Source organism: Tupaia chinensis, unplaced genomic scaffold (assembly GCF_000334495.1).
Source record: "Tupaia chinensis unplaced genomic scaffold, TupChi_1.0 Scaffold145659_1, whole genome shotgun sequence".
Lineage (NCBI taxonomy): Eukaryota > Metazoa > Chordata > Mammalia > Scandentia > Tupaiidae > Tupaia > Tupaia belangeri.
Window position 1 is genome coordinate 426,563 of NW_006205516.1, and position 21,669 is coordinate 448,231.

The 21,669-nt window shown below is 47.4% G+C and overlaps 1 protein-coding gene across 1 annotated transcript in view; it reads left to right on the forward strand.

Moving 5' to 3' along the window:
• Nucleotides 1-21,669, forward strand: part of SEPTIN6 (septin 6) — a 65,532-nt gene that overhangs the window by 40,364 nt on the left and 3,499 nt on the right. Inside the window, exons 5-7 of the mRNA XM_006168259.2 lie at nucleotides 11,377-11,473; nucleotides 15,415-15,583; nucleotides 18,590-18,722. Of these exons, the coding sequence (XP_006168321.1) occupies nucleotides 11,377-11,473; nucleotides 15,415-15,583; nucleotides 18,590-18,722 (399 nt within the window). The remainder of the gene's footprint in view (nucleotides 1-11,376; nucleotides 11,474-15,414; nucleotides 15,584-18,589; nucleotides 18,723-21,669) is intronic.

Sequence of the window (21,669 nt, forward strand, 5' to 3'; positions counted from 1 at the left end):
ATGGCTTCTCCCTCCCCTCCCCACCGTCTCCCATAAGTCCGTATCTCATCTAACCTGGACTGGATGAGTTGGGACAATTCACTGTTAGCAAGGAGTGGCCATATCTCCCCTGTCAGCCACAACCTCCCAACTGTCATCATTCTGCTTCAAATCATGATCACGCAGCTCATCCTTGTGGATCTGAACTGGCACGCACCACAACTTGTGGTTAAGACCACAGACTTAGCAATAAGACTAGACTTGGATTCGAATCCCAGTTCCGCTCCCTACCTGCTCTGTGACCTTGGACAAGTTACTTAACCTCTCTATGCCTCAATTTCTCACTGGTAAAATAGTAGTAAAAAATGCCACCTGGGGGGACCAGCAGATGGCATAATGGCTACATCGCTGGACTCCCATGTAGTCGACCATGGTTCGAGGCCCGGCTTCCCGGATCTGGTGGCTTAAACTCACACCAGACATGTGTGTGTGTGCGTGCTCGAGAGGAGAATGGAGGAGAAGGGATTGTGGTGTGGCCATCCCCCCTGGGGGTGGGGGTTGATTTCTCACTTTCTGTCTATGTCTCTGTCTTTCTGGTGAGCGCACGTGCCCTATAAGTAAAAAACCTCTCCAAAAAGAAAAAAAAAATGCCACCCAGGAGGGTTATATTCATTATTGTTTATTAGATTGTTATTTGGCTATGAGACGGCCAGTCCTAGACCAATGGGCTGAGCTGCTCTGGCAGCTGGCGGAAGTCCTAGGTCATGCTGCTATCATTGCGGGTTTCCAACAATAATCCCACTCTGCTCCTCTTCCCAGGTGAACATCATCCCCATCATTGCCAAATCAGATGCCATTTCTAAGAGTGAGCTAACGAAGTTCAAAATCAAAATCACCAGCGAGCTTGTCAGCAACGGAGTCCAGATCTATCAGTTCCCTACAGATGACGAGTCAGTGGCAGAAATCAACGGAACCATGAACGTGAGTGAGAGCACAGGGGCTCAACTTTCTCACCATTTCCTCTTTCAGATGATTATTTTAAAGTTTGTTTATTTCCTTTCATAAGCAAGAGGTACAGAGAAAGAGGCAGAGAGACAGCACTTCCCATAGGATCTTGACATCCCCCACCTTCAGTCAGCTTCAGACTGCCCAAGGTCATGGGCACACTTGTACCCAGCATGTACAAGGAGGTCTCCGGACCTGAACCCAGAACCTTCCCATTAGATCAGCCTCACACAGCATCGTGTTACCACTGCACCACCACCCAGCCCTCTATTATTATTATTTTACAAAATACTGGGTCATCGAAAAAGTCCTGATGCATTTTGACAAAGAAAACCATAGAAAGTTTTTTGGGGCCAGCAGGTGGCATGGTGGTTAAGGGCATTGGACTTCCTACATAGCTGACCGTGGTTCAAATCCCAGACCTGGTGGCTTGCTAGAAAAATACGTCATGACTTTTCTAATGACCTAATAGCAATAAAACTTCTTCACCATCCATCTTAGTGTAGTCGACTATTGATTATCTAACTCTTAGGTACTCTAAATATTTATTGTAATTTGTAATTTGCATATAATCATTACACATCTTTGTAGGGCATAGAATAGTCTTTAAAATAAGCATGGGACCAGCGGATGGCATAATGGTTACATCTCTGGACTCCCACATAGTCAACTGTAGTGCAAGTCCCGGACCGATGGCTTCGAGCTCATGCCAGGAGCATGTGCATGCATGCCCAAAATCCTGAGGGGAGAGTGGAGGAGAAGGGACTGTGGCGTGGCCATTCCCCCAGGGCTTGATTTCTTACTTTCCATCTCTCTGTCTCTCCAGTGAGCGCTCACACACTATAGCAAAAATAAAACCATGTTTTCAGTACATAATAAACAAATTGAGGATATTGAAGTATTCACCACCTTCAACATTTAACATTAAGTCTTAGGTATTTGTGAGAGAGAATCCCAGAAACAAAACAGCTCCTCTCTCCTAGTGGTGCCTGGTGCCAAGCTTTAGAGTTGCAGGGATTAATAGTCAGAGGCTAGGGACTAGCAGTTAGCATAATGGCTATGTCGCTAGACTCCCATGTAGTCGATCGTGGTTCAAGTCCCAGACCCGGTGGCTTAAACTCATGCCGGGTGCGTGTGTGTGCGTGCCCAAGATCCCGAGAGGAGAATAGAGGAGAAGGGATTGTGGCGTGGCCATCCCCACTGGGGGGTGATTTCTCGCTTTCTGTCTCTCTTGTCTCTCTGTCTTTCTGGCGAGCACACGTGCCCTATGGCAAAAACCTCTCCAAAAAAAGAAAAAAAAAAAGTCAAATAAATTACAAAAAAAAATGCTGAAGGAAAGGAAAAGGCTGGCTCCAGGAAGAGTGGGAAAGGGAATGCAGACCTCTCCTTCCACCCACCTTTCTGATGCTGCATTGGCCAAGGCCAGGCCCCGCAGGAAAGGCAAGCAGTCTTTGTCTCTGACCAAAACAAGGCTGTTACAATTGATGCAGCAAAAGAAGGAAGGTCTGATAACGCCGGCTGGCTTCAGAGGCTCAGGGGTAATCTACACTCAGATAATCAAGCCCTGTGCCCCAGGGAGGAAAAATGATCTGTAACCTCTAATTTCGCTGGTGACTGGAGAGACATTATTTTTAAATATCAAGGTTATGCTTTGCTTTATTAAGTGTGAATGAATACAAAAAAAAAAAACCCCACCAACTTGCCATCTTTCCTCTCCTCCCCCACACCCCCTTCTTAGAGGAGTGAGTAATAAAGACGGCAGAGAGTCAAACATCTCCTCATGCCTCTTTACAATGTGTTGATGCTGTTGCTGTGAAATCCTCAATGTTGTGATTTCAAGGAGACAGCTAATAGCTCTCAGAAAGCCTTTGCTTTGGGAACAGATTTCTTTTTCTCTATTGAGAGGCATCAGTTTTTCCTAATGACATAATGCCTGAGTATAGCCAAACTCAGGAAAGCCTTTACTAAAAGCCATTTTTAGAAAACTTTCCTGCTGCCGCTGCCCTCTTAAATGATCATTACAGCATCAGCTGCCACCTCCTATGAATTGGCTGATGAATGAGCCTAGCAGGGCAGCAAGTCCTTGTCTCGCCTAACTTCCTGCCCATCGGTACACTCGAGGTGTGCTTGTGATTGAAGTCCGGCATCGTCTTTGACAAATCTGGCTCAAGGGGAAGGCTATGTGGATTATGGTAGGTGGAGTTATATCCTCTGTGATATGCCATGGGCATGGAAAAAAATGAAGATCAGTGTCCTCTCTAACAGTTGGGGTTTTTTTTTTTTTGAGAGAGAGAGAGAGATTTTTGCTATAGGGCGCATGTGCTTACTGAGAGACAAAGAGACAGAAAGTAAGAAATCACCCTCTGGGGGAGATGGCCACGCTGCACTCCCTTCTCCTCCATTCTCCTCTCAGGCTTTTGGGCATGGGTATACACGTGCCTGGCTTGACTTTTAAGCCACTGGGTCCAGGACTCAAGCTGTAGTCAACTATATGGAGTCCAGTGATGGAACCATTACACCATCTGCTGGTCCCATAGTTGGGACATTTTGATGGGAGGTAGGCTCTCTGATGATGATGAACCTGAAAGCGTGCAGAAAGTTGGAAGTCTAGAGAGAAATGCCATTTGGTTACCACTGACATTGGTGTCTGGAAGGATCTAGTCACCTTGGACATCAGCCCCCTGTGATACCTTCCAAACCCTGGCTCCCTAAGTCACTAAGCAGCTTTGGGCCTGTGGTTTGCTTCGCTAAGATAGAATAGGGACCAAGAGTTCTCAGAATCTTAATATATCATTCAAAACTACATCTTAACGCATCATAGATTTGGAGTGACTATCATCCTGGGCTCTGTTCTCAGCTTGGCTCTGGCCTCCTGCTTAAGCCTCAGGCAGGCTCAGCCTCAAGGTTGAAAACTTCCCATGCCACGAGGCAGCAGATCTCAACTACATGGTTATGGCTACTATTTTGTTACTCAAAATAGTTCCAAATTTGCGAGTGTTTCACTTTGGAAAACTGATTAAAGTGGATTCAGAGTTATCCCTAAAATAATATGTAAAATTCACTCCCTTGCATTCCACCATGATTTTTTAAAGTTTATTTATTAATTCAGAGGGGGGGGGACACCCCCAACAGGGTCTTTATGCCACTGTCCACTCCCAGTCTCAGCTGGCCCAGTTCACAGGCATTTGTGCATATCCAGCACATCCAGGAAGGTCCTGGGACACAAATCCAGGATCTTTCCCAGGTGGGTTCAGTTATGTTCCTGCTGTGCCACAGCCTGGCTCCCCATCATGCTATTTTGAGTGGGGAAGGGAGGGGTGACTTGGAATTAGGCATGCCTGTGGAAGGGGCCTGCATGTGAGTTCTGTGTGTCACATGTACTGTGGGGGTCAGGGGAAAGGAAGGAGGGAAAGTGGGGAATCACTGCCATAAAATACATACACAGGATTGCTCAGTCTACCTGCCTCTGGAACAACCGAGTTGAAGTCCCCAGAGTTGTTGGACAAACCACAGTGTGTGAAGCTGCATCCTCAGAGACCTGGGCTTGGGTGGTAGAATGAATGAGTACTGGCCTTTCGATTATGGATTTGACTCCAGCCTCCCAGCCTCAGCTACCCCCACCAATTATCATATGAACTAGAGTGGATGGAGTGGAAGAAATTTCTTGCCTAACTGGAGAAGACTATAAAGCCATCCTGTCACTCACCGCTAGGGATTTTCATGGCAGGAAATGAGACCAGTAGATCTCAGTAGCCTCTTTAGCTTATGAGTGGCTCTGTCAAACCTTATTTTGGGTGGAGTAGACAAGAGAAGAGAGAGAGAAGTCTTGCTGCATGCTTCTTTCAACCATGCTCTGATATCTCTCAAAGTTGTAGCCTTTCATACTGCTAACACTTGCTATGTTGTTTTAAATTGAATGTTGGTTCAAACCATGGCTATGGACCAGGGAATAGGCTGAGTTACTTGACCACGTTCAGTTGGTTGGCCACTTGTGACGTCTTGTATTTGGCTCTCACAAAGGCGTTTGGCAAGTGAGCCCAGTGAGAGCACATGGCTGACCAGTAGGGTCATGGGAAGGTCCTAGGCACAAGCCCATGCTTTCTCCTGAGACAGCAATAGTATTTCCATTGTTTGCATGTGGCTCTTGTGAGAAACACGAAGGTAGACCTGAGAGCACAGAAGACAAAGGTCTCGCTCACTCACCAACAGGAGCCCGAAATGGGGATACGTAGAGCCAGCAGCACAACAGTTGAGGAAATAAAGGGTCCACCATTCTTTATTTCTCTGTGCTAAGGAGAATCATTATCTAGCCCCTCAAATAGAGTGGATGTGGTGGAACAGGGATAAAATAATTCATAATATTTGGAACATAAAACAATTTGAACTGTACCAAGAGGAATTTAAGGTACCCATGACATAGTAAAGGTACTTGTGGTTTGAACTGCCCCCTCCAAAATTCCAGTGTTACCCATGTGATGGTATTAAGAGGTGAGGCCTTTAAGAAATGATTAGGCCATGAGGGCTCTTCCCTTGAGAATAGGATTAGAGCCCTTTTAAAAGAAACTTTATGAATAATTTATTGTGTATTTCAAGATAACTAGAGAGGATTTTAAATGTTTCTAACACAAAGTAAAGAGAAATGGTGGAGGTGATGGATATATGAATTTTCCTGATTTGATCATAACATTTATTCATGTACCAAAAAAAAAAACCCACATCATATCCCATAAATACATACTATTATTGTGTCAATTAAATATATAAATAAATAAAAGAGGCTTCACACGGTGTTCAGCTAGCTTGCCCTTCTGCCTTCTGCCATGTGATAACACAACACTCTAGTGAGGGTATTTCCTCACCAGACCAGGTGCTGATACCTTGATCTTGGACTTCCCAGCCTTCAGAACTGTGAGAAATAAATTTCTGCTCTTTATTTTTTTAAAGTGTATTCATTTCTTTTGTTCATGAGTGGAAGAGACAGACAGAGAGGCAGCCCCTCAACAGGGTCTTGACACCACAATCTACCCCTAGCTTCAGCCAGCCCTAGATCAAGGACACTTGCATATCTAGCATATTGAAGGCAGTCTTCAGACACGGACTGAGAATCTTCCCTGTGGGTCAGCCGTGTAGAACATTGTGCTTTAATGCTACACAACCATCTGCCCCCCACTAAATTTCTGTTCTTTTTTTTTATTTTAATAGGGTGCGTGCGCTTACCAAAAAGGCAGAGAGAGAAAGAGAGACAGAAAGCAAGAAATGACCCTCCCTGGAAGGGATGGCCATATTGCAATCCCTTCTCCTCCATTTTCCTCTCAGGATCTTGGGTACACACACACACACACACACACACACACACACGCCTGGTGTGAGTTTCAGCCACCAGGTCTGGGACTCAAATAGTGGTTGACTACATGGGAGTTCAGTGACATAGCCATTACACCAACTGCTGGTCCCAAATTTCTGTTCTTTATAAGTTGCCCAGTCTTAGGTATTTTGCTATAGCAAGACAAAACGGACTAAGACAAATAGTGAATCTAGGAGCAGACTCCCTAGATAGTTTCAGACTATCTCTTGGAGAATGTGAGACTTGGAAATCTAATCTCACCAGAGGTCTGAATGAGAGAGCCACACAACTCCCCTTAGGAGCCTGCCTGTGTTTTAGCAGCAACACTGCCTGGAATCTATTAGAGTCTCCTGCACACAGGCCTGCACGTACAAAATGTCACCCCTGCCAGTCTCCTGCAGAGACCTGCAGAAAAAAGGAAAGCCTGGCCTCAGATTTGAATCCCATAGATAGGACCCACCCAGGACTATGGTTGAGGGTTTTGGGGGGTTTATCTTCTCCCTTTGCTGCTTGACTCGATGCTGGTTGTCATAGCCATTTGTCTCTCAAAAGCATCTGGACAGAGGGCCAAAGTTTGATCCCCATGATTTCCTGCCTGTCATGGAAATGACTCATGTCATGGCATGACTTCCAGCAGATGCCACTTAGCCAGGATGCAGAGTGCAGGCTGCCCTGGTTAGCTGGAGGACACTGGCAGCCAAGAGGCCTCCCTGCTCCCTGGAAAGCTCTAGCTATGGGCATTAGGGACCTGGGCAACTCATTTAACCTCTCTGTATCCCAGTTCTCCCAAATCACAAATCCGGTTTCTAATCATTGGCCCATAAGGTTGGCATAAGAATCAAATGAAATGGAAGTACTCAGAAATGCTCTCCTTACGTATATGCAAGGTCTTCAAAAAGTTTATGGACGTGCATATTATGAAAAAAAGACTGCATGGATTTTTTGGTTTTTTTTGAAGAGGCTTTTTGCTATAGGGCGCGTACACTTGCCAGACAAAGACAGACAGAGAGATAGAAAGCGAGAAATCACCCCCCCGGGGGATGGCCACACCACAATCCCTTCTCCTCCATTCTCCTCTCAGGATCTTGGGCACGCACGCACACGCGCCCGGCGTGAGTTTAAGCCACCGGGTCCGGGACTCAAACCGCGGTCGACTACGTGGGAGTCCAGCGACATAGCCATTATGCTAACTGCTAGTCCCAGGACTGCATGGATTTCAAAATTGGATATTTTTAGTTTATTTCTTCCATGAGTGAAAGAGACAGAAAGAGAAAGAGAGTACCCAAACAGGGTCTTGATGCCACGCTCCACCCCCAGACCTAACCAGCCCTGGATCATAGGTACATAAGTGTCCAACATGCTCACGGAGGTCTCTGGATGCAAACCCGGAATCTTCTCATATGGGTCAGTCTCACAGAGTGTCACGTTTTACCATTGCACCATGGTCCAGCCCCTCAAAATTGTTTTATGCCCAAATAAACTCATACTTTAATTCCAATTTCTACAAACTCTTTCAAGTTCTCGTGTACTGTAACAGAGCAGACTTTGATGTCACCTGCAAAGGAGTGTGCTGTGGGAGGTCTTGGGTGTCTTCTGAAGTCGGTTTGGTGGGGACCATGTGTTTCAGAGTTGAGTGGGAGCTAGAGGAATGAAATGACAGCCGTTTGAGGGAGAAGGGATGCAAGTGACCCTGGCATTTTGACAGTGTCTCTTGATGATAAAAAGGACAGGCCCAAAGAAATACTGAATTTTTTATGCCTTTATTTTCTTCTTGGGTTTTTTCCTCCTTTCATCTTGAGTCCAGAGAAGTACCTCCTACATCACACGCCTTCTTCCTCCTCCATCCCTTACAGCTGGGAGCCCTGGATGAGAGAGAATGATGCAACGCATTTTTTTCTCACCTCCTCCCTCAGTCTAGCCCTCTGCAGTTGCCACCCCGCCTTGACTCTTTAGTGTCATATGGTCAAAACTTTAGGGTCTCTGCAGAGAAAATATTTTCCCAGGATGCTTGAGGTGGATTTGAGGCTCCGACATATTTTACTTAGGTCCCTGAATGGGAATGAATTGTGCCCAGATGAGCCCCCTACAGAGCCATCTGGCAAAGGCTGGAGACGCGCGGGCTCTTGTGCAGTAATTTCAAGAATTCAGTGTCCCCCAGTGTCCCATATGTCACATGCTTTATCGCCCTGTCAATCATCTCTTTTCTAGGACTGATGAACACTTCCCACTTCTACCCGACACCCACCTTCCATATCCATAATCTCTTCTTTCCCTCTTTCCTGTGTCCCTATTTTGGGGACAGTCGGTGGGGTGCTCATCTGAAAGCAGCTGAGAGAGGGTGAGGTGAAGGGCAGATCTAGCTGGTGGCCAAGCACTTTGAGGGATTAGTGGATGGGCTAGGGCTGAGCTCCTGATGAAGCCTGTATTTTTCTGCTTTAAAGAATGTTCTTGGGACCAGCAGTTGGCGTAATGGCTACATTGCCGGACTCCCATGTAGCCAACTGCGGTTCGAGTCCCAGACCTGGTGGCTTAAATTCACACCGGGCACATGTGCGTGCATGCCCAAGATCCCGAGAGGAGAATGGAGGAGAAGGGATTGTAGCGTGGCCATTCCCCCTGTGGGGTGATTTCTCGCTTTCTGTCTCTCTTTCTGGCGACTGCACACACCCTATAGCAAAAACCTCTCAGAAAAAAAAAAAAAAAAAGAATGTTCTTGAGGTCCAGAACTAGAAAAGAATAGAGAGGAAGGATTGGCTGTGAGGTCAGTATGAAGATTAAAAAAGCAAACAACAGGGGCCAGCAGTGGACTGGCGCTGGACTCCGACACGTTTGACCAGTTGCAACTTGAAACTCGGGCCAGGTGCTTGTGTGTGCATGCCCGAAATTCTGAGAGGAGAATGGAGAAGGGATTCTGGCATTGCCACTCCCCTTGGGAGGTGATTTCTTGCTTTCTGTCTCTCTGGCGAGTGCAGATACCCTATAGCAAAATCTCGCAAAACAAAAAGCAACAGATTTGTTGTGGATTTCTCAGAATTGAATGTCTCCTGGGCTGACCCTGCAGCCTAGTGGTTAAGAGAGCCAATCCCACATAGCCAGTTGCAGTTCAAATCCCATATAGCAGACACTCAGTAAATGCAAGAGGTCTTCAAAAAGTTCATGGAAAATGTGTATTATGGGGGCTGGCAGGTGGCATGGTGGTTAAGGGTGCTAGACTCCCACATGGCTAGCCATGGTTTGAGTCCCAGACCTGGCAGCTTGCATTCTCGTTTTCCTTCTCTCTCTTTGGTCACATTAAAAAAAGTAATTAGCAGTTAGCAGTTAGCTATGTCTCTGGACTCCCATGTAGTAGACCATGGTTCAAGTCCCGGACCCGGTGGCTTAAAACACACCAGGTGCGTGTGCGTGCGTACCCAAGATCCTGAGAGGAGAACGGAGAAGAGATTGCGGCGTGGCCATCCCCCTGGGGGATGATTTCTTGTTTTCTGTCTCTCTGCAGCACTGCAGTTTAGTTTACTACCGATGGTGCCACCAGCTGTCCTAAACACGTCCTTTCATTCCATTTTCCACAAACTTTCTGAAGTTTCTGCATATTTGTAGAATAGTTGAGTGAGCAAATGGGTCAGAGTATCTGAGAAAGTGGCTTTTTTCTCCAGGTCGGCTCTGAAAGCTTGCTCCAGTGAACTTTTTACCTGTTTCCATAAAGCCCTTTGGGTAAAGCCTGGGCTCCCCTGGCTGGTAAACAGCATTTAGTCACTAGTTCTGTTTGACCAGTAGTGCCTTGGCCCTTAGAAGCTGGCAGGCTCCCTGCGGGATGACCTAGTGAGTATTTCCCAGTCCCCACACCACCAGCTGGAGGCAGCTCCCTCCTCTCTGAGCCACAAAGCCAGGCCCAGCTGCCTTGCAAGTGCCAAGCTCAACCCCCAGTTTATTCTTTGCCTTTCGTTCCTCTCCCCATGGCCCTACCATGGCCATTCAAGGTGTATTTACTAAGCACCCACTATATGCAGGGTCCTAGGCTGTGCATTTGAGGCCTTGGTCACATACGGACGTATATGATTTCAGATACGTAATGTGGGCTTCTTCAACAGGATCATCATAAGCTCCTGAGGGAGTGTGTCTCCAACTTGCGTCTCCCTGATGGCGCCTGAAACAGAACCTGACACAGTCATGGGCATGAGGGCAAATACATAGTAACTTCCTTACAGGTTCAAGAGTTCAGTGTGAGGGGACCAGCAGTTAACATAATGGCTATGTCACTGGACTCCCATGTAGTCAACCGCGGTTCAAGTCCCGGACCCGGTGGCTTAAACTCACGCTGGGCGCGTGTGCGTGCGTGCGTGCCCAAGGTCCCGAGAGGAGAATGGAGAAGAAGGGATTGCGGCATGGCCATCTCCCCCGGGGGGTAATTTCTCAGTTTCTGTCTTTCTGTCTCTCTCTCTCTCTCTCTCTAGCAAGCACACGACGCACCCTGTAGTGCAAAAAAAAAAGAAAAAGAAAAAAGAAAACAAAAACAAACAAAAAAACTCTGAAAAAAAAAAAAGAGTTCAGTGTGAGCTCCTGCTCCAAGGAAGGATGAGAACAAGGACAGTGGAGCTCTGCTCGGGTGCTTGCACTCCAGGGAGGGAGCAGGGTCAGGATCCCTGTTCCCTTGGTTCTCCTTTGTCCTCTGCCCACTCATAACCCCCTCACCCCACTCACCCTCCTTCCGAGGCTGTTCCCCTCAGCAGCAGCTCTGACTTGTGAATAGCTCGTTAATCTGTGTGTCTGCATATTATTCTGCTTAGTTTTCTCTTTGTCTGTTCCTGTGCATTCAGCCACGTCATCATTATCTTCTATTGTGAATTTTTGAACAGCAGAAGCCTAGACGAGGCCTCTTATGTCCATACAGCTCGGAAGTTTAATCAAGGCCTCTCAGTGATAATGATAGTGAGGGGCATTGCAGTGTGAGGGCCCGAGGGCCCGAGGGCCCAAGCTGTGCACAGTTGCATTGTGGGGTGCTCAGTGCCTTTTCTCTGGAGTTCTCACCTGCTGTTTGCTTTCTGTTTCAGGCCCACCTGCCATTTGCCGTCGTTGGCAGCACAGAGGAGCTGAAGATAGGGAACAAGATGATGAAGGCACGACAGTACCCTTGGGGCACGGTACAGGGTGAGTGAGTCACCAGGAGAGGGGCTACCCACAGGAAGCCCCTTCTGTCTGTCTCTTTGTCCCCACTGATTGGATTTCAAATCCCTGAGTTGTTCCCAGTCCCTGCTCACTCAGCCGCAGGCTGCTCACCTGACTTCTGTGATGTGAGCAAGCTGCCTTTGTCTCTGATGGAGAAAGCGTCCCTAAAACAAAACAAATTAATGGGGAGCAGGGTCAGGAGGAGTGTACAAGAAAGCATGTGTCCTTGCCCAAGTGCACCAGGAATGTACAGAAATGGTCCCCGATCATTAGAATCTACCTGGATATCTATTAAAAATAGCCTGGGTATGGGGCCAGCAGGTGGTGTGGTGATTAAAGGTTCTGGATTCCCACATGGCCAGCCACAGTTAGGGTCCTGGACCTGGCAGCTTGCTTTGCTTTCTCACTTTCACTTTCTCTCTCTCTCTCTCTCTCTGTGTGTCTCACTCTGTCCCTCTCTGGTCAAATTGAAATAAACAAATGAATAAAAAAATAAATAAAGTTAATAAAATAATTTTTAAAATAGCCTGGGTAAATTGTAAACTATCATATAATGGGATGTTATATACCCATGAAAATGAATGAATGAATGAATGAATCCAGAAACATAACATTGAGCTAAATAAATCATAGGCTATATACTATAGTATTCCATTGATACAAGCTCCCAATGTAGGCAAAACTGAACAAAATATCTATTTTTAGATAGTCATACAGAAGTGGTAAAACTGTAAAAAAATTAAGGAATGATAAATGCTAAAGTCAGGGTAGTGGTTAGTTCTCATTGCTAGGGCTTGGGGGGCGAGGGAGGGGTCGTGGTATGAAGAAGGGGCATGCATGGGCTTCTAAAGCGCCGATAGTGTGTAGTCTGGATTGCAGAGACAGTGGTATACATTTAAAATTCTTTAAATTTCATATACATATTTTATGCTTCTTTTGTACATGTGATTATGTCACAATTTAAAAATAATCAGATATATTGTAGACACCATGAGGAAAGTTCCTTTTGTAACCTGCCTGACACACATTAGGTTGTTAGGTTGGGACTAGTGGTTTCAGTGGATAAGACAAGCCCAAGACACTGCCAGGGGCCGAGGGGGTCTCTGGTCAATGCGTCTACAGCCAAAAACTAGGCCACAGATGGCAGGGGCACAGTGTGAGGGGCAGGCTGGTTCTCTGTAAACTCATCCCCACCATTAGGCCAACAGCTGAAAATGGGTGGTCAGTTGTCCACATTACATGTAAAGGCCGTGTTGCAGGGCACACCAGAGACCCACCAGTGACAGCTGGATTTTCCATAGTTAGACAAGACTAGTTGTCAGGGTTGTGCTAAGTTTTGGTCTTCTCTGCTGTTTGGGGCTGGAGATGCTCTTCTATGAACATTCGTAAGTGGGTTTTGGACCAACAGTCCTACCCTGGGAGGGATTTTGAGGTCTGAGAGACAACAACTTGAGGCATGATGAGGAGAAACCAATAGACATGGTTAGGATGACTTACTTCCTCCAACTTGGTTGGCCCACACCTAACCAAAAAAGGGAGTTTCGATGGCACCAGTAGATGGCATAATGGTTACGTTGCTGGATTCCCACCTAGTCGAATGCAGTTTGAGTCCTGGACCTGGTGGCTTAAAACTTATGCTGGGTGCATGTACATGCATGCCCAAAATCCCAAGAGGAGAATGGAGAAAGGATGTCAGTGTGGCCATCCCCACTGTGGGTGATTTCTCACTTCCTGTGTCTCTGTCTGTCCTCTCCAGCAAGCACATGCGTACTATAGCAAAAATTTCTCTCTCTAAAAAAAAAAAGTAAAAAAAAAAGGGGGATGCGAGTTTTTCTTATAAGTCTGAGCTGGCACTGGCTATTCTGTTAGGATGAGGAAGAAGTATATTGCTTTGGGTAGCCAGCAGGACCCTTAGAGTCTCTCCTTCTGACTAACCACCAGGATCACTGTGAAGAGATGGAGGAGGAGATGTCCTAAGACAGGGCCTGAAGGTGTTGTCTTACTGTTGTAGTTTTTTAACCTTAGTTAATGTTCTAGAAAAACTTCATCCCAAATGCAGTGAGTCTGAAGCAGAGGGGTTATGTGAGCTCTTTGAGGCTTTGGAAAGATGACCCTGGTCAAGGAGGTCTGCTACAACTGTGCCTGACCCTGTTGTTCATCCCAGGCCCCCTCTCTGTCTCCACAACCCTCTCCCAGGCCCTGCAAGACAGAATCTGGGATGGCTTAGTCCCTTCATCGTCTCAGACACCACTATCCCTACATGGTCAGGCCACACAGCAGCATCTGACATATGGAGCCACGCCTGCAGACACGTTCACAGAGCACTGCTTCACAACCCTCTCTTCCGGCCAGAAATCAGTTTGCAACGTTTTGATTCCCATCTCTGTCATTGTCAGCTGTTGCCCTAAATGCAGACCTCTCCCATACCCTTTTGAGGATGCAGCTTATTCATTTAGGCCAGAAAGTGAGATCCACTTTCTCCTGAACACCATTGTTACTGTTAGACTGGCCATTACCTACCGTCTAAACAACACCTCCTTGGACGCTTCTTCATCCGGATGGGTCATGCGAGCCTATGTATAGTCCACATCGCTCCTTGTCACTGTCATGTAGTGATATCTTTATTCTTTGGAGACTTTGTCACCTGGTCATAGGCTTTGCCCCTCCCTCACATTATCTGGGTTTGGATCTTAACTCTGCATTTTCTAGCTGTGTAATCTGTAGCTAATTCACTGAGACTTGCAAGGCTCCCTTCTCTGCCTGACAAACTCTTCTTCCTCCCAGATTTGTCTTTGGGGTTGTCTTTCTGGTGAAGCCTTCACTCTCCCAGGAGTTCTTAGGCCTCCCCTTTTTTGGGCTTTCATTGCACCTTACTGTTGCTCCTTTTTTTTTTGGGGGGGAGAGATTTTCGCTATAGGGCGCGTGCGCTCGCCAGACAGAGAGAGACAGAGAGATAGAGAGCAAGAAATCACCCCCCGGGGGGATGGCCACGCCGCAATCCCTTCTCCTCCATTCTCCTCTCGGGATCTTGGGCACGCACACACATGCGCCTGGCGTGAGTTTTAAGCCACCGGGTCCAGGACGCGAACCATGGTCGATTACATGGGAGTCCAGCGACATAGCCATTACGCTAACTGCTGGTTCCCGTGTACCTCCATTTTTGTACCTGTTGCATTGTATTGGGTCATCGGAAAAGTCATGATACATTTTCGCATAGAAAAACAGAAAATATGTCATGACTTTTCTGATAACCCAATATTACGTTTGTATCTATTCTTCCTCTAAATTGTAAACTCCTTTTTATTTAATAATTATTCATTTAATTTAATTTATGTATTCTTATCATTTTCTCTTTATTTGCTATTGGGCACACATACCCTATAGAGAGAGAGGCAGAGAGACTAAGAGGGAAAGTGAGAAAGCAAGCCTCCAGGTCCGGGACTCAAACTACAGTCGACCATGTGGGAGTCCAGCACTTTAACCACCATGCCACCTGCTGGTCCTGAAACTGTAAACTCTTGAGGGCAGGACTCTGTGTCTTTGTTTTTGAATCCCCAGTGCCTGATATAACACTGGGAACAGACTCCACAGTTATTTTTTGGACGGATGATGAACATGCATGTGTTGTTCTCCACAACGTGGGGGGGAGCACATACTCCTGTGAGGGTTCGGATTGGTGAATCGGGGCTGAGGTGCTCCTGAACATCTGCTTAGATGTTTTTCTGGTATTGCGGTGTTTTGTCGCCTCATTTGCATTTTTCGTAGCAAAGCGCATTAGGAGGTAGCCGATGATATAGACGCAGACCACGAACACGGACTGAGAGAAGATGTCCGTGAAACCTTTCGCCTCTCATTTTGTCCATTTCTGCTTCCTTGTCCACTTCTGCTGGCCTTCCTTCCGATGCCCCCACCCCACTATGCAGTCGAAAACGAGGCCCACTGCGACTTTGTGAAGCTGCGGGAGATGCTGATTCGGGTCAACATGGAGGATCTGCGGGAGCAGACCCACGCCAGGCACTACGAGCTGTACCGCCGCTGTAAGCTGGAGGAGATGGGTTTCAAGGACACCGACCCTGACAGCAAACCCTTCAGGTACTGCTCCCGCCAGCCCAGCTCGCCCCCCACCGCGGGAGGTGTGGAAGCCTTGCCCTGGAGAATTTGCACAGGACGCGAGACGTGGATGCTGAGCTGGGGTGACTCCCTGGCCAGTTTTGCTCATCCGTTCTCTCCCTGCCTCTGCACACCTGCCAGGAGAGCTGAGTGGAGTCTAAGAGTAAGGGAAGGGAGGAGGCCCAGAGAGCCGTGAGGCTGATGCCCTCAGTGCCACATACGAATTCATGTGCACGTGCACACTCGCAAACGTGGCAGCCCCAGACAGATGCACTGGAGAGGAGCCCTGAGCTGGGGCCTGTTCCACAGTGTGGCAGTTTGTCTCTGTCCTGTGCCCCACTTCCGTCATCAGTCTCCTGCTGCTCAGGCAGGGTTTCACTCTGTTCTTTACCCTCCTCCCCAGCCTCAAAACCAGACAGCAGCAGGTAGCAGTCACTGACTGTCCCAGGGAACTTCAGGATCTTCATTTGTGTTTTCATTCAAGTGAAACTTGATCACAGGATGGTAATAATCGTTGGCATATTTCTCACATCAGAACTTAAGATACTTTTGGAGAAGGGGAATGTTTTCGAAAACAGTTCGTTAGGCAGCTAGGAACGATACACCAAGAAGCAATGTCTGACCTACAGGCATGACGTGAGACGTGAGCCCCACATTTTCAGTTACCATCTGGTGTCCTTGACGGTGGATTGGTCTCCTTTCAGGAAGTGTCAGGCATCAATAAGGAAGTGACAGAAATATTTGGGGGCTAAGAAGCCTTTCAAGTAGCCTCTGGGATTCCACAGTACCTGGTCACAGCAGAAAGCTGGCCTGGGGGCAAAACATAGCCAGTTCTTTGGGGACACCCGCAGCAGGAAGGGCAGACTCCCTCCCTTCCGTGGACATGCAGGGCTAGGGACCCTACATGGGTTGGAGGAAGTCATGCTGGTTTCTCTTGCTGGTGTTCCTTAGCTTTTTCTCTCCTTTCCCTCTGTGGCTTTCATCTGTATCGGTGGAGGAGGAGACGGGCTCGCTCTAGTCATTAAGCCCCCTGCCCTCTTCCTCTGCTCATCCTGAAAATCGGCTTCCCTGTTTTCACCCTCTTCCCTCCCTATATGCAGGCTCCTTCCCATGTTCCAAGCGAACATTCTCGTCCTTTCTTCCAACTCTGCTTTGCTCCTTAGTCTCTATCCCATCAAGAAGATTGGCTCTGACAACGACGACGAAGAGTTGATCTAACATTTACTGCCTCCTCCAACTAGTCTCTCATTTACTTCTCAACCCAGCGCAGTCTGGCTTCCACACCCAGCCCTCCACTGAAAGCCTCTCACCAACACCAGCAACGGTGGCCAGTTTCCATGTGGCCTTAGAGCCCTGTCTTAATTGATCATGACATAACATTGGATACGCTACTTCCCGCTGCCTCCTTCTTGAAATTCTCTCTGCCTGTGGCTTTCCTAGTCCTGACCTGGCTGTTTTGTTGTTGTTGTTGTTTAAATAATTATTTATTTATTTCCATTTGTTATGATGATTTTTTTACTTTGACAAGAGACAGAGAGAAAGAGAAAGAGAAAGTGAGAAAGCGAGCCTCCAGGTTGAGGATCGAACTGCAGTCAGCCATGTGGGAGTCCAGCACCTTAATCAACAAGCCACCTGCCAGCCCTGGCCTGGCTGGTTTTCTTCCTTATCTCTCACAACTTCTTCTCAGTCTTGTTTGAAGCCTCTTTTTTTTAGCTTTCTCTTTTCAATATTGGTATTCTCCTGGATTTGTGCCTCTGTTCCTTTCACTCTCTCCTCTTTTTGCAGCTGGATCTTTCTACTCTCATAGCACTAACCACCATCTAGAAGCAGATGACGCCCAAGCTGAAATCTTACATTCAGACTCTCAACCTATTGATCCCATTATACACTGGATATTTAAATCCACTCAGACATCCCATAGGGGATCTACCTAAAACTCAAGTGACAGCGAAATTCATCTTCTTTCCTCATAAACATACCACTTCCCAGTATCCCCCACCTCTCCATGCCACCACTGGGTTATCCAAGCCCCAAACTGGAATCACCTTTGACTCCTCCCAAGTGCTGACAGTTCCCTCCATCACCTCCCAGCCTTCACCATTAAGGTCCTGCATTGTTGGAAACCCGTCCCTTCATACAATAGCTGAATGATCTTTCCCACTTCCAAATTGGATCCAGCCAGGACTCCTGTTTAAAGCTACGCAGGGGACACGTGTCCAGTTCTTCGGGATGGCATCTGAAGCCTGTTCTCTCCTGCCAGACTCAGATACCTTCCCTCCTACTCCTCTGCAGCTTGCTTGGTGTCCTCCAGCCTGGCCCCTAAGAATGCCACTCTCTGTCCACATGTGCTTTTCGTACGCTGCCCTCTTTGAAACACAGTTCCCCCTCTTCTTTACCAGGCTAACTCCCATTCTTTACAAATAAGTCCAGGTTGGGACCACAGGGCCTTGGCCCAGGCATCTCCCAGTAGACCATGCACAGTGGCTGTTGGCTCTAGATGCTGAGTGACTAGCACAGGGTCAACTAGTTCTGTATCTAGCATGTGAAGTCTCATCAAGTACTTGTGGAACTAGTTCATTTATGTGGTTAGTTTCAGAGCCAGGACCTGGCAGCCTACTGCAGCGAGAGAGCTCAGATGAAGAGACAGGAGCTCCAGCTCCTGGTCCCATCTCTGCCTCTATCTAGCTGAGTGATCTTCAGCAAGTCACCTTACCTGGGCCTTGGCTTCCTCATCCGTAGACAGAGAGTACAGAGCCAGGTGTTCTACGTCCCCCCCGTCCACCGGAGCTGCCCCGTCCCCTCAAAGCAGGCCCGTGATCCTGCTGCTGTGTGCCAAGGCAGCTGCCCTCAGACGTGCGGTTCTGTTTTTGCTCCTCTCTCAGAACTTGGAGGGGAGGATAGTGGAATCCAGGGAGGATCACTGGGGTCAGTTTTCATCAATTAGGAGCCATTCTGAAGGTAGAGGAGTTAACCTGACCATGTTCGTAGTTTACAGGAGACGTATGAAGCCAAAAGGAATGAGTTCCTAGGGGAACTCCAGAAAAAAGAAGAGGAGATGAGACAGATGTTCGTCCAGAGAGTGAAAGAGAAAGAAGCAGAGCTCAAAGAAGCAGAGAAAGAGGTAAATGGGAGCCCGGTACCAGGCAGGCATGGAAAGGAGACTGAACTTGGTATGGAAGCCTATGACAGGAGCTTCTGCCTCGAGAGCACAGCCAGTGGAAACCTTGCAGCCTCTGGGCAGGAACGTGGCACAGAAATGTAGCCTCGCCTTGGCTGGCGTGGGGGTGGGGGAGGACGTGAGCTCTGTGTCTACTTGATCACTCCCCAAGGCTGGGATAGCTTCTAATTCTTGTTAACTATTTCTCTAGAGCTTTGTCATCCCATATAATAGCCACTAGCCACATAAGACTATTTAATTTTTTAAAATAAAACATTTAAGTCTATTACTTTCTTCCATGAATGAGGGAGAGTGAAAGATCACCTCCAATGTGGGTCAGCAGATGGTGTGGTGGTTGAGGCACTGGACTCCCACGTAGCCAACCATGGTTTGAGTCCCAGACCTGGCGGCTTGCTTTCTCGCTCTTGCTTTCTCTCTGTCTGTCTCTCTCTGATCAAAATTGAAGAATAATGATAGTAAATACAAATTTTTAAAAAGAGCACCTTCAGTGGAGTCTTGATGACATCATCCACCCCCAGCTTTAGCCAGCCACAAATCATAGGTACACATGTGCCTAATATATTCAAGGAGGTCTCTGGTTGCCAACCTAGAACATTCTGATGTGGTTTAGCCTTACAGATAATTGTGTTTTACTGCTGCACTGCCTCCCAACTCCTAAATATATATGTATTTTTAATGACAGAGGGTGCACGTGCTTGCCAGAGAGACAGAGAGAGAGAGAAAGAGAAAGAGTCCCCTGTGGAGAATGGTCATGCTGCAATCCCTTCTCCTCCATTTCTCCATTCGGTCAGGATCTGGGGTACACACGCACACATCCACACATGCCTGGTGTGTTTTTCAAGCCTCCAGGGTAGCACTCAAACTGCAGGGCTGATGTAGGATCTGGTTCCTTAAGGCCCAGCCCTGTTCCATTTTATTTTATCTTTTTCTTTTTTTTTTAAGATAAATTTTAGCTATAGGGTACATATACTCGCTGGACACACAGAGAGAAAGTGAGAAATCACCCCCCAGGGGAATGGCCATACTGCAGTCTGTTCTCCTTCTTTCTCCTCTTGGGATTTTGGGCACACACACACAGTCCCAGTGTGTTTCAAGCCACCAGGTCCAGGACGCAAACCGTGGTCAGCCATGTTGGAGTCCAGCGCCTTAACCACTACCCCATCTGTTGGCCCCCTCCCATTTTGTTTTAGAGTTAAAGAAACATCTGTGCAACTCTAGCAAGGTATTGAACTGTTACACTTCATGGGATTGCCACCACCTGGTTAGCCAAGGTTTGATGGTGCTCTCTGGGGTTTTTGTTACTTAAGCTACACCTAAATCTATCCAATTAGCCCTCTTCACCACTGCCCTTGCCTCCGAGGTCTCCCCTACCAGTTCACCTACTGCTGCCACATTAATTGGCCTAAGGAACAGTTTTGGACAAGCCACCTACTGCTTCATCTCTCTAGGCCTCAAAACCATCAACCACAAAGAAGAGAAGCTCTTAATTACTTCCCGATTCTCTTCTACCTCCAATCTGCTGTGACTCATAAGAGTTATCACCAGAGCCCATAGCAAGGGTATTGATTTTATTTCAGTTTCACCTTTAAAAAGAAAACTAAATGGGACCAGCAGTTGGTGTAGTGGCTATGTCGCTGGACTCCCATGTAGTCCACCACAGTTTGAGTCCCAGACCTGGTGGCTTAAAATTCACGCCGGGCACGTGTGCATGTGTGTCCAAGATCCCAAGAGGAGAATGGAAGAGAAGGGATTGCAGCATGGCCATCTCCCTGGGGGGGAGGTGATTTATTGCTTTCTGTCTCTGTTTCACTCTGTCTTTCTGGTGAGCACATGCGCCCTATAGCAAAAAACTCTCAAAAAGAAAGAAAGAAAAACGTCACCCAGCCCTTTTGGGAGGAGAGGTGAAGAGATCTCAAACATAAATGAATAAAACTGCAATGAACAGAAGCCAGGTTAAAGCAACTGACAGGTTTCCTGAGCGACACTCCCAGCCCACGTGACTAGCCAAAGCTGGTTTATTCAGCAAGTCTGTCATTCACCACACCTTGCTAAGTGACAGTCCCAAATACCTATGGGACCTGGAGAACTGATCTTCATGGTGTGCGGCAAACGCTACAGAATCTTGATTTGTCTCCTTTCCTTTTTGTTTTCTGATCCAATGATGGGCCAGAATATTCTTGCTCTCATTTGGGTCTCTGGTTCTATTCAGGCCTAGACAAGCCTCCCCTTGGTTAAGGCTGAGGTCTCCACTCTCATTCCATTTTATGTTATTTTTAGTTTTTAGTTTTGTTATAGGGTGTGAGTGTTCACTAGAGAGAGACAGGAGAGAGACAGAGAGATAAAGCGAGAAATCACCACCCCCCAGGATGAAGGGATGACCATGCTGCAATCTCTCCTCCACTGTTCTCTCGAGATTTTTGGGCATGTATGCATATGCACCTGGCATGTTATTCAAGCCACCAGGTCCAAGACTTGAACCGAGCAGCTGGCCATGGGGGATCAGCAGCCTTAACCACCATGCCACCTGACTGGCCCCTCTCATTCTATTTTATAAAATCCTTTGATCTCCTTCCATGTCCAGGGCTCGAGTTTTCTCTGTGATCTATAGTATCCTCCTTGATTGCAAGGATGAGAAGAGGCAGGGACCCCTCATATACAGGTCCAATTATGTAGTCCTCTAAAGATTGAGATGACTGGGACCAGCAGTTGGCATAATGGCTACATTGCTAGATTCCCATGCAGTCGACCATGGTTCAAGTCCCAGACCAGGTGGCTTAAACTCACATTGGGCATGTGTGCATGTGTGCACGCATGCCCAAGATCCTGAGAAGAGACTGGAGGTGAAGGGATTGTGGTGTGGCCATCCTCCCCGGGGGGGGGGGGGGGGGGG